Source organism: Lithobates pipiens, unplaced genomic scaffold, assembly GCF_037356315.1.
Source record: "Lithobates pipiens isolate NorthernLeopardFrog02 unplaced genomic scaffold, aLitPip1_a1.2 Scaffold_13, whole genome shotgun sequence".
Lineage (NCBI taxonomy): Eukaryota > Metazoa > Chordata > Amphibia > Anura > Ranidae > Lithobates > Lithobates pipiens.
In genome coordinates, this window is record NW_027507718.1 from 135,339,698 (window position 1) to 135,352,572 (window position 12,875).

Genomic DNA, 12,875 nt, shown 5'->3' on the forward strand with positions numbered 1-12,875 from the left:
CCCCCTGTAGTTACTATGCAGCCAGGCAGCCACTCAGGACAGGACCCAAATGACATTGTTGATCACTGATATAGTGGTAACTACAACTGCAGCAGTCACATGAGGTATGAAATATGCATACTTACACTGGTTCAAGCAGGACCAAAGTAACTATGCAAAAAAATCCATTCCTGGAATTCAGTGTTAACTTACCATTCATTTTGAGTGAACATTGCTTAACATATATGGCAGCCTGTATTGCGTTCTGTGCTGCCCATGGTGCTGACAGTACAAAGGACACAATAATCTGTAATAAATATTGTTTTTTTACAATAGAAAATAAAAAACTTTTATTATTAGGATAATTTAACTTTAATCGTGCATGGAGGTTGGAGAGCAAGCAAGGGAGTTCCTGTGTTCCCTGATTGTTCACTCTTTTTATCTTTAGAGGGGTTGAAATTTCTGTCGGGATTTTGTTTGTGTCCCCACTGATTTCCTCTCATCTTTTGTCCCAGTGATGCTTGAAGAAATAAATCTTTCCTGCCCTACCAAAAATTGCTTTGGTTGTGTCTGTGCTTGTACTAAAAATCTCTTTAAAAAAAAAAAAAAAAAATATGGATTTCCAATATACCCCCCCCCCCAATCACTGAAACAAGAAATAGTGATAAATCACATTTGGGACACAGGCTTCAATAAACTTGTCACACGTACACTGTAAAAGTGTTTTTGTTTCTATCTTGTTCCCCATAGTTGAGATCTCCTCTCCCTTATTGCCTTTGTGTTTTCCTGACACCAGGAAAGGGAACACCAAGACAGCAAGTGAGGAAGAATCTCCCTAGTTGGAACAACAAGGTTACCCTGACAATGTTTTATTTAAAACTATAGAAAATGGATGGATTTATACTTTTACCAAAACACAACTTTTAATTCTTAAATAAATCAAGCATCATCAAATGTATTAATACTGCTTGATATGCCACTTTTGGCATCAGATAAGTGACTGTAACTTGAGGATTTATGCCCCATAATCAACTATGTACACGTATACTGGAATTTTTCTGTATCTGTAATAGCTTTTATAAGGCCTGGCTTGTGCCCGCAAGTACTGGATTTCTACTAGAAATATGAAACAGTTTTAAGGCATTATCAAGAATTCAATAAAAACTTTCATGCCCCCCTTCACCTGAAAAACGACAGTGTTTGCAAGATATTCAATAAGGATTCAAGAAACCCTTATTGAATCATTAAGTAACTTAGCAAAGAAGCTTTGAGTAGGTGTATTTGTTAAGTGCTAATTGAGAGACTAATCTAGTCATTAACCATGTCGGTAAGGCAATGTATTTCGCATAGCAAAACTCTACTGGGGTGGAAGGAGTTGTAATAACACTTTTTCCTGCATGGATTACAACTGCCTTGCTGGAAGTACAAAGTTACAGCAGTCATTTTAAATTAGTAAAACAGAAGTCAGACCAGGCATTTGTTTTCCCTGTATACAGAATGTCTGAAGTTCTATGGTAATAGGTTCTCTTTAAACAGGGTCGCTGTTATAGAGAAAGCTACAAATAAAACAGAGATTAAAGTTTTTTGTATAGCGATTAATGTCTAAAGCATAAGGCAAAGTCATTTCTTCTCAGGGCCGAAATGCCCTAGATAAGAGGCAAAAGTAACACATAAGCAAATATATGCTGCTCTCTACACTAAAGCACTACTCACTGCACAAGCATCTGCCACTTAAACATGTCAAAAACAGAAATGGAGACCTTTATTGTAGCATTGACTAACCTGTGAACAAACAGGAAAAAATACCAGTTAGATATGAGTGAAGTTCTGTGGACTTTCCTAATGTCTTCAACAAAGGTCCTGTATTGGAATGTTTGACTTTGTGATTATGCCGTCTGTGTATTGAGCTTCAACATTATAAATACATAGCTTTTCTATAATTTCAAGTTGCAAAATGTTATGTACAAGCATTGAGTTACAGAAGGTAGGTTAAACACAGACTGTGCAGGAGTGGCAGATACCAGGTTCTGAAGGAAAGCATTTTATATATGACGCAATGGGGTCGGTCACATGGAGGAAGTGAAGACTACTGTGTCTTCTGATCATCCAGGTGAAGACAAGTACATCATTGTGAAAAAGGTGGAGAATTTTGGAAGCATCTATCATTTGTATCAGAGGATCAATATCCCATGATACAATATTTTCCTGCAATTGCTTGTTGTAGTACATAAGGAATCTAGTCTCTAGACAGGAAGTAAGAACTGTTGCACAGGAAACAGACAGCCGCATGAAAAGGATGCAGCATGATTGCAATAAACTAACAGGCTCTAGCTGGTGATTGCCATTGATATTTCTTTTTATCTACTGTAATGATAATAAATAATAATAAAATTGTCAGGTCAGCCTTTCAATTCAGGCAATCATGAAGTATTAACAGTGCCTGAGTAAAATTTTTATGCAAACATGCAGAATCTATGTGAGCTTTGTCATGCAAGATGCATGTTTTATTATTTTAATTATTATTGTTCAGATTTCATCGGGCCTGATCCAGCATCATTTTGTGCATCTGTCCCCTTTGAGGGAAGTTCCGCAAGTCCAAGCAAATTATTTATTCTCGAGAACCAAACACGTCAGTGTTATTGATTCTGTGCAGATCTGTCTGCATTTGTAGGCTAGTTTGGCATTGGCTCTTCACCACTTTTGTGAAGAAAGCTGCATAAAGCTTGACTAGCAATGACCTTCTGATCATCACTACATGTGTAGAATGCTTTACCTTTCAGCTTTACACTGGAAGCTCAGCGCCCTGGAATTTATTTTTTATATAGGTGTGCCTGTGTTTGTAGCCATGGAAGTATATAGCTCTGCAGCTTGATCTAGCTAGAGTGCAGTACTTTCTAGTGGTATGCCCAATTCATTACAGGATATTATATTTTGCTCTGCAAAACCCATTGCCTACTATTAAGGCCATTCTCCAGTACAGAGCACAGTCATCTCACTCTCCCACAACATGCACTCTATCACAGCTGATCTTGTCTCAGAGAAACGGCAGTAATGCTGTTAATGGGATCTCTTTCTCTCCAAGCAGTGTGTCCCTTTTAAGACTGCTCCCCTTGTTCAGTACTTTTAGTTTAAGAGACATCTTTTTGGCACTTCCAGCCACCAATCCATCAAAGAAGAAATCCTCATTAAAGACTGGGTTTCGGCTGTTCTTAATAATGGTGCTTCTCTGACGGTGAACTTTACCAGGGTTCAGATACAGGACCACACAGCAGTTTACACCTTTTAGGTCACAGAGTTTATCAAACAAATGTTCTGCAGCAATTAACCGCACTCTAAGTCGAGCATTGGAAGGGTCATATTCTGCTGACAGCCTCATACTGCCTCCTTTACTAAGGCCTACATTGTGTTCCTTCTGTAGAAGGTCCAAGGCCAAGGTGCCTTGCTGACCAGTAATACCAGCACCCTTGGCTCCTCGTACCCTTCTTCTTGGCATGCTAGGACTGGTGTCTGCTGAACTGCATTCATCTGTGGATAGTGAACTGTTTCTAGCAACAGAGTGCTTGAGCTTCATAAGTTTTGACTGTGTGTCTGGGGTAAATATCTTTAGTAGGGAAACAGAACGGGAAAGTAGTGGTGAGCCAAATGGTGAGGACTCTGCAGAGGAGCAAGTATCACTTTCACCACCACTGAAATATCGGTAGGGATTCATCAAGGACATTCCAAAGTCTGATGGATTCAGCTGGGATCCTCCTCCCCCCTCTGTTGCACTTCGTCTTTGAGAACTGGGGGAACTGGACTGTGATGGACATGGAGAAAGAGAGCCCTGCTCACTATGAAAAAGTGATTCTTTCCGCCTTGTATGTGGACTCTCCATAAGAGTCACAAACCCATAGGATGTCTGAGCTTTAGGTACATATGAAAGAGACATGGCATTTTGAGACTGTGGATCTGCATTAGTACCCAAATCTTCCTCTGATGCCCACTCATCAGCACTTTCAATCTGAATGATATGACGGTTTGCAGCCTTCACAAGGTTTCGGCTCTCTGAAGTAGCTTTAGTTGGTAAACGAGGGCTGCGCTGTGGTCGTCGGCCAGACAAATTTTGCTCAGAAGCAGAGGTTCCAATATTAGGTTTTGCTGCTACTCCTTCACCTTCAGCTCCACCCCCTTCAGTTGGCATCAGTTTTGGGGGAATGAAAAAATCTGGAATTTTGTCTGGGGTCAGGACATTGCTGTAAGATCCACTTTTAGACTGTTTGTCACCAGCTTCTCCTGTTTGTCGAGAACTGCTGTGGTCTACTGTGCCCCGAATCCTCTCAAGAAGCCACATTTTATCTGATGTGTGAGTACTGCAGATTTAACCTAGGAAAAGAGCACAGTTTAAAATGTTAGATAAAACATTAAAGCTCTAACACACTCTGCTCAAAAATAAAACATTTTGGCAATAATAGTAATAATAATAATCACAACAATAAATACTATTGCCTAAACTACTTTTAGTAGATAGAAGGAGCCTATAGTTTGGCCACTGCAAAAGGGACAAAAGGTGTATAAAATACAGTCTTGCCCTGGCTTGTCGGGGATGAGGAAATGTTTTATAGTGGGTTCTGGTGGCACGTTACAATACAAATGACAAATTCAGTCTGATAACACAGTGTGCCTCTGGTAATATTGTCTGCCTCGGGCTACTGGTAGCATAGTCAGTTTCAAGCCATCTCATTATTTGTCTCTGCTGATATATTTAAGGTCTAGTGTCATGATATTGCTATAACTCCTTTCTGGTTCTAATGACATTATTCCGATGAAATAATCTGATGACTTTAGTCTGGTTGTTGCAGTGGAGTTGAAGCTCTGATTATATGGTCTAGTACTAATTTTTATCTGTTTGTGGTAACATGATTTCACAATTCCTCCATACTGACTGCCTTACCTACCACTATTTGTTATTTTAAATACTGAATCAAACATATTATTCATTTTGTACAAAACCATTTTTTTTTTTAAATGTATATCTTTAATTTCAAATTTGAAGTAAAGCCTAAAAGCCAGACATTTATGTCCCCACTTTTAACAGAGAATGGATACCACTAACCTCACGCTTCACCTTTACCTTACGTGCCATTTATAAAATGAAAGCCGTCTTGTGCAACCTGTGGACAACACTTCATAATTGGTGTCAGGTTTGGTCACATGACTTTGACAGGTCATATTAGTATGCTCTCCTTCCTCTGGCTTTTTCTTCCCCATATATTCATTTTAACCCCCCTGGCGGTATTCTCAAGTCTGGCTCGGGGTGAAAATTCAGTACTGTGACAGACCTAGCCGGGACACAGGCTTTTTGAGAGGACTACTGAAGGAAGCACTCAATCGGAGTGTGGGATCGGTTCCGTCACAAGTACCATTAGCGGTAACCCCGAGCCAGACTCGGGATTGCACCGCAGGATCCAGGATGAGTATGCTTACCTTGTCCCCTGGATCCAGCGAGGGCTTCCTGCAGTGCGAGCGGCTCGTCCTCCACTCGATCTATCACAGAGCTGGGCTCCGTTCCCTGCGAGCGTTGCGATGCACGGGGGCCGAGAACGGCGCCAAATTCAAAAAGTGAAACACACACATTGCATACATGTAGCGCTGGCTCCTGAGGAGCCGGCGCTATATGTTTTTCAAAGTTAGATTTTCCTTAAACCACAGCTGGGTTTTGGGGCTAATTTTCTAAATTTACTATTTCAGTACCAGTCCAGCTGGGTTGCACTGGGTTCTCCTTGACCACAGGTCTTGCTGTCACCGCCACCACCGCAGAGTGAGAACGCGGTCTAGCTGGGTGTATTGAATGCCACTGTTCTTTCGGAACCAGCTCCGTGGGAGTGTTCTCCTGCTGTGCATTCCGGGAGGTTGTATTTAAGGTACTGACATCACGTGCTTCTGGGTTCCGGAGATTATTTTCTGTCTGTTTGCTTCTGGTCCTCCTGACCAGCCCCATGGCCTTCCTGGCCTGGGGTGCGGAACCATGCATTTCAAATCTGGCTAGCCCGAGGCAACGCAACTGCAGGGACAGGCCTGAATGGATTTCGGGGCCTATTGATCCAAAGGTGGTCCGGTGCCATCTCATCTAAGGGAGAGGCCCAGGAACTGGAGAAACCCTAGGGGAGGACTCTTCAGGAGAAGGCCGTGTGCAAGGCTGGCTTCTCTGAAGGAGCCTGGAGGCTTAGTTGAAGGACACTACATGGATCTACACTCATACGATATCGCCGGATCGGCTGAGAGATACTGGTACAGTATGATATCTCTTTAAATTTGTCTATGTCCCTCAGTAATGTTCAAGTCTGTGGCAGAGACTTTCTCAAATATCCTACGCTCAAGTCTGTGGCAGAGACTTTCTCAAATATTCTACGCTCAAATCTGTGGCAGAGACTTACTTTACACCCTACCGGCTGCTAGGCCTAGGGGGAGGAGGTCTATCCGGGGGTTGCGAAATCCAGCTGTGAAACGGCTTCCTATAAGAGACTTTTCATTTTTTGCAGTCTAAAGTACCTAAACTTACTCCTAATCCTCTACCCTAAACTGTTTCTGTTTCAAATAAATAACCCAAAAGAAGATTCAGTGTCAGTTTCCACATGTCTTTGGGCCATCTACCATGGGAACCCCTAGACGGAGAAGCAGTCAAGAAGGTAACAGTAAGCCCAATAAAACCAGCAGCTCCTTCGGGGGTCAGTGCTACATACAGTATAATGTAATCTTACAGATTACATTGCTGTATGTAATTATTTCACATCCCTTTTGTCCCTAGTGGTCTGTCCAGTGCCCTGCATGTAGTTTTATATTATAAAAACTGTTCTTTCTGCCTGGAAACTGAAGATTGTCCATAGCAACCAAAACTTTCCCTTTACATCAAAAGAGGTTTTAGATCAGCAAGAAAACAGCGATAATAAATTAGAATCACTCGCAGAATTGAGCGATAGTGATTTGTGGGGAGATCCATCATCAAATACTGAAAAGTAATGACAGCGATATTTCTGCAACTGAGCAAATTTCAGTGTTTTTGATTTGATTACATTATTGAATAATTTTTATTATTATTATATTATTATTTGGCATAATTATTTATTATATTTTAATTTATGATTTTGTTTTTCAAACTTTATCATACCCAGGATGTCTCCTAGACTCTGGTGTGAACAGATTTAAGTTTCATAGTTAGTAAGGTTGAATAAAGACACCAGTCCATCCAGTTCAACCCAAGTGAGTGTCTACAATTGTCCCTATCCCTGTATGTTGCACACTCACATCAGTCCCTACCCTCAAGTAGCCAATCCAAGGTCCCCATTCATATGCTAGGGCCAATTTTGGACAGAAGCCAATTAACCTAACTACATGTCTTTGGATTGTGGGAGGAAACTGGAGTACCCGGAGGAAACCCACACAGGCACAGGGAGAACATGCAAACTCCAGGCAGGTGGTGTCGTGGTTGGGAACCAGCGACCCTTCTTACTGCTAGATGAGAGCGCTAACCACTACACCACTGTGCCGCCCTGTAAGTGAGTTATTCCTAAGAATTACAGGCCTACAATATAAAACACCAAATTTCCATGCAAAGCATTGTACCGCTTTCAGCACCTAAAATCTGACATAATAATACCGCCAGGGAGGTTAATGGAGCTTTGCTTTCGAACTGTGATTTTTTTCCCCCTAAAAGCAGCAGTATGTTTGCAGTAAGGACATAACCCTGACTTATAACTGAATTTCCTATTGATTTAAATCAGACCACCTAAATTATCAAACGGCATATCAAACAATCGCAATAAAGTTCTTTGAGCTGATGTTCCCACCCCACTAGCATCGACAAGATTAACCAGAACATGTCGCATCAAAAGGTGCCTTGCACCAAAGACTTCAAGAAGTACTTTGTGTTAAAAATAGTACTTGTTAGGCTTAGAAAAGATCTAATCAGACTTAATGCTGTGCAGCTGCTATTTTGATGAGAAAATATATAAGCTATTTATACACAATGTTCTTTTTGAAGTCCTTGGTGAGGGACGCCACCTTTTGCTGCAATATTAAAATCAGAGATATTAAAAATAACATTGAAAGAGAAATTATAATTTTCAAAATTTTGTGAAATATACATGGAAACATGGAAAAGAATCACCTTGACATACTGTACAAACACCTATAAATATGTGTTGATATTTTAAAAGGCTTATTTTAAAATAAACAATATGAAAACCAATGAGTCTATTGACACAACAGTCTATGGGAAACTGACCTAATTGGGCTTAAAAAAACGTCAGTTCCACTGGCAAAAAAAACAAAACCACTCATATTGAGCGTTATTGTACACATGTTTAGGCACGTTTAGGAGTATTTTGTGTTTTTTCTGCCAGAAAGCTCCAATCAAAAATGCAAACCGACAGTTTTTACTTAAAATGTGTCTCTAAATGTCCTAATGTGCATGGACATGTGGGATGACATTGAACTGCTTCTACTGGCAAAACACAAAAGTGTAGAAGCAGAGATTTTTAAAGCCAGTGTGCATAGACCCTTATGGTTGAAGCTAGCTTTTTTTCATTTATTCTCTCTCAAAATTGGGGTAAACCAGGCTAAGGCTTCATGCACAGCTGCTAAACTGAAGTTTAGGAACAGTTGGGTGCTTTTTTCAGCAGCCCCCTCTGCTATCTTATGTGTACACGTATACTCAAATCATTTATAGTAGTTTGGAGGCAATTGAGGATACAGGCATTTTTTTGAAAGCATAAAAATCGCATCCAGGACTGTAGCTTACCAGCATTTCAAACGCCAAATGCTTGTAACTGTGGTAAACCGTGTTTATGCATGTTTGCGTTTTTAAATGGGAAAACAATTTTTGATAATTTGAAAAAACTAAAATTTCACCACACGCTGTTGCCTGCATCAATGGATGAGTCCAGTAGCGACAAACTCTGTTCCTCTCACGAAATTTTCTACATCTTTGGTGTCTCAGCAACAGCAACATCAGGAGCATTTCCTCACACATGCTCATCATGGGATCCATAGTGAAAACAAAAAATAAGACATCTAACTACAAGCACACTGCTCTCTCTGCTGCTGCTCTCGCCTCCCTCACAGAGTGGCTAAAATAGTTAACAACTGACTTCTTTTTCATGCATTTGGGAGGTTCTTCTGAGGTTATCTATAACTGCTGTTAAACTCGCATAAACTCGGTATGTAAAAGCTGTACCATTGGTTTCCAGCTGTGAAGTTTCCATCAGAAGTGGTTTTCAACTGCCCTGTGTACATGAGCCCTAAAATAGCCTAACAGCCCTTAATAACTATGTAATAGCATCCAAGCAAGTACAAGCTATTATTATGTGAATTTGGACTACATCTTTTTCCCTGGTACCAATGGACTGTGTAATAAGGTCTAGGATTTATTTAGGGTTTTTTTCTTGCATAAAAGCTGCTTAAAGAGGAGTTTCAGTCTGTCTGAGAAAAGATAAAAATAAGCAACTACAAATACTCTAGCTACTGACTTTTAATACAAGGACACTTACCTGCCCTGGGATCCAGCTCTATCCTCACCTGGGCCAGTTCCTCAGGTCCCCGATGCCAGCATGTTAACTGTGGGAAGCTGGCTGTAATTCCTTGCAGCTTCACAGCCGGTTCCCCACTGCGCTTTGTGAATCCCACAACCCTCTGGACTCTATGCTGTGTACCAAAAGGTTGCAGGAAGAAAAAAAAAATGTGCCAAAATTAGAGGAGAGCATAAAACAGAACTTCAACTTTAGAAAAATTTTAATTAATAAAAAAAAAAATTGCAAAAGTAAAACTTTATTTTACTTTTGTGTGCATGACCTCTTGTCACAAAAGGGTTAACATTCATGTGCTGCCAACCCAGTCATAAGGGTGATCTTTGGTTCAGGCAGTGTGTCTGTACAGCCTTCTGCTGTTCCCTCGGGTAGGCCCTTGTCACAGAAAAGTGTCAGAAACATGCACAGTATCTCACAAACGTGAGTACACCGCTAACATTTTTGTAAAAATTTTATTATATCTTTTCATGTGACGCCACTGAAGAAATTACACTTTGCTACGATGTAAAGTAGTGAGTGTACAGCTTGTATAACAGTGTACATTTGCTGTCCCCTCAAAATAGCTCACACAACCATTAATGTCTAAACAGCTTGCAACAAAAGTAAAGAAACCCCAAAGTGAAAATGTCCAAACTGGGCCCAATTATCCCTTTTGTCATGTGACTCACTGGTGATACAAGGTCTCAGGTGTGAATGGGGAGCAGGTGTGTTAAATGTGTTCTTATCACTCTCACTCTCTTATACTGGTCACTGGAAGTTCAACATGGCCCCTCATGGCAAAGAACTCTCTGAGGATCTGAAAAAAAGAATTGTTACTCTACATAAAGATGGCATAGGCTACAAGAATTTGAGCTGCAATTTGGTGGCCAAAACCATACTGCTATTTAACAGGACAGGTTCCACTCAGAACAGGTTCACCAAAGACGTTGAATGCATATGCTCAGCATCATATACAAAGGTTGTCTTTGGAAAATAGGAAAAAGACGTATGAGTGCTGCTAGCATTGCTGTAGAGGTTGAAGGGGTGGGGGTCAGCCTGTCAGTGCTCAGACCATACATCGCACACTACATCAAATTGGTCTGCATGGCTGTCGTCCCAGGAGGAAGCCTCTTCTAAAGCTGATGCACAAGAAAGTCTGCAGTTTGCTGAAGACAAGCAAACTAAGGACATGGATTATTGGAACCATGGCCTGTGTTTCGATGAGGCCAAGATAAACTTATTATGGTTAAAATTGTGTCAAGCATGTGTGGCAGCAACCAGGCGAAGAGTACAAAAACAAATGTGTCTTGCTTACAGTCAAGCATGGTGATAGGAGTGTCATGGTCTGGGGCTCTATCAGTGCTGCCAGCACTGGGGAGCTACAGTTCATTGAGCGAACCATGAATGCCAACATGTACTGTGACATACTGAAGCAGAGCATGATCCCCTCCCTTCGGAAAGTGGTCCGCGGGGCAGTATTCCAACATGATAACAACCTCAAACACACCTCCAAAATGACCACTGCCTTGCTAAAGAAGCTGAAAGGTGATGGACTGGACAAGCATGTCCCCAGACCTTATACCTTAAACCCTATTGAGCATCTGTGGGGTATCCTCAAATGGAAGGTGGAGGAGCACAAGATCCCTAACATCCACAAGCTCCGTGATGTCGTCATGGAGGATTGGAAGAGGACTCCATTGGCAACCTGTGAAGCTCTGGTGAACTCCATGCCCAAGAGGGTTAAGGCAGTGTTGGAAAAATAATGGCCACACAAAATATTGACTTTTTGGGCCTAATTTGGACATTTTCACTTAGGGGTGTACTCACTTTTGTTGCCACAGTTTAGACATTATTGGCTGAGTTATTTTGAGGGCAAATTTGAGGGGACAGCAAACTGGCAATTGTGCGGTCGTGCAAAGCTGCACCCAAACAAAATTTGATGTCCTTTTTTCCCCACAAATATTGCTTTCTTTTGGTGTTATTTAATCACCTGTGCCCTTTTTATTTTTTGCGCTATAAACAATTTTTTTTGAAAAAAAAATTATATTTTTGAATTTTTGCTATAATAAAATATCCCCCCAAAAAATTGTAAAAAACGAAATTTATTCATCAGTTTAGACAATATGAATTCTTTTACATATTCGTGGTTAAAAAAAAATTGCAATAAGCGTATATTGATTGGTTTGTGCAAAAGTTATAGCGTCTACAAAATAGGGGATAGATTTATATTTTTTACTAGTAATGGCAGCGATCTGCGATTTTTAACGGGACTGCAACATTGCGGCAGACAGACCGGACACTTTTGACACTTTTTTGGGACCACTGACATTTACACAGTGATCAGAGCTAAAAATAGACAAGGATTACTGTACAAATGTCCCTGGTAGGGAAGGGGTTAACACTGGGGGGGCGATCAAAGGGTTAAGTGTGTCCTCGAGAGGTGTTTCTAACCGTGGGGACAGTGTAGTGACTTGGAGTATAGAGACATCGCTGTTTCTAATCTCTAGAAACAGCAAATCTCTCTCGTCTCCCTGACAGAATGGGGTATCTATCTGTTTGCATTGACAGTTAGCCCGTTCTCTCTCTTTCCGGAGCAACTGTGGGTGCCCAGCAGACATCCCAGCACGTGCATTAGCTCCAACGTCATGCAGCGGGCATGTACCTGCTAAGGCTATTTAAAGGGCCGCCGTACAGCTATGGCGATTTGCCCAGGAGAACCAACCTGCTGCAGTATAACGATGGCAGCTGGTCGGCTAGTGGTTAAAATGCAAATTTATAACTTTTTTGAAATGCATTTGTTCCGGATTTTTTTTAGGGGTCAAGAAGAATCGATATCAGTAACAAACTAAGGCTCCTTTCACATGGGGCTGTCTGCATTGAGCCCGTAAATAGCTCAGTGGGGATCACTCCGTTGATCCCCGCTGAGCTGGCGGATGAGAAGCCCATCTCTGCACTCTGTGCAGGGACAGACCTGTCCGAGCCCTGCTCTCCCCTATGGGGGATCGGATGGTTACGGGCCGCTTGTCCATTTTCATCCGATCCGATCCACCAGACGGATGAAAAATAGGGTCTGCATCCATCTGGTTTTAGCGGAGAGGATCGGTTCGGGGCTGATCGGATGTCAGCGGACATGTCTCTGCTGACATCCGATGCTCCATAGAGGTACATGGGGCTCCCGTTCAGATCCACCTGAAAAACTGACAGGTGGATCTGAACGGTCCGCAGGTGTGAAAGGGGCCTTACTGATATTGCTTCCAGTGGTTGTACCTGCAGGCATCACCCCGGTACCATTCTTTAGAGCGGGCGGTTGGCTTTCTTGTGACAACAACCGATGCAGCTAAGCAGCCGCTCGGCCAC

General features: G+C 41.6%; 1 protein-coding gene across 2 annotated transcripts in view; it reads right to left on the reverse strand.

Annotated features, from left to right (window-relative positions):
* Window positions 1–1,724: 1,724 nt before the first annotated feature.
* The window catches only part of C2CD4C (C2 calcium dependent domain containing 4C), a 55,492-nt gene continuing 44,341 nt past the window's right edge, over window positions 1,725–12,875 (reverse strand). For both annotated transcript variants that reach the window (XM_077475613.1, XM_077475612.1), the window contains exon 2: window positions 1,725–4,341. In XM_077475613.1, the coding sequence (XP_077331739.1) occupies window positions 3,014–4,309 (1,296 nt within the window). In that variant the 5' untranslated portion in view covers window positions 4,310–4,341 and the 3' untranslated portion in view covers window positions 1,725–3,013. The remainder of the gene's footprint in view (window positions 4,342–12,875) is intronic.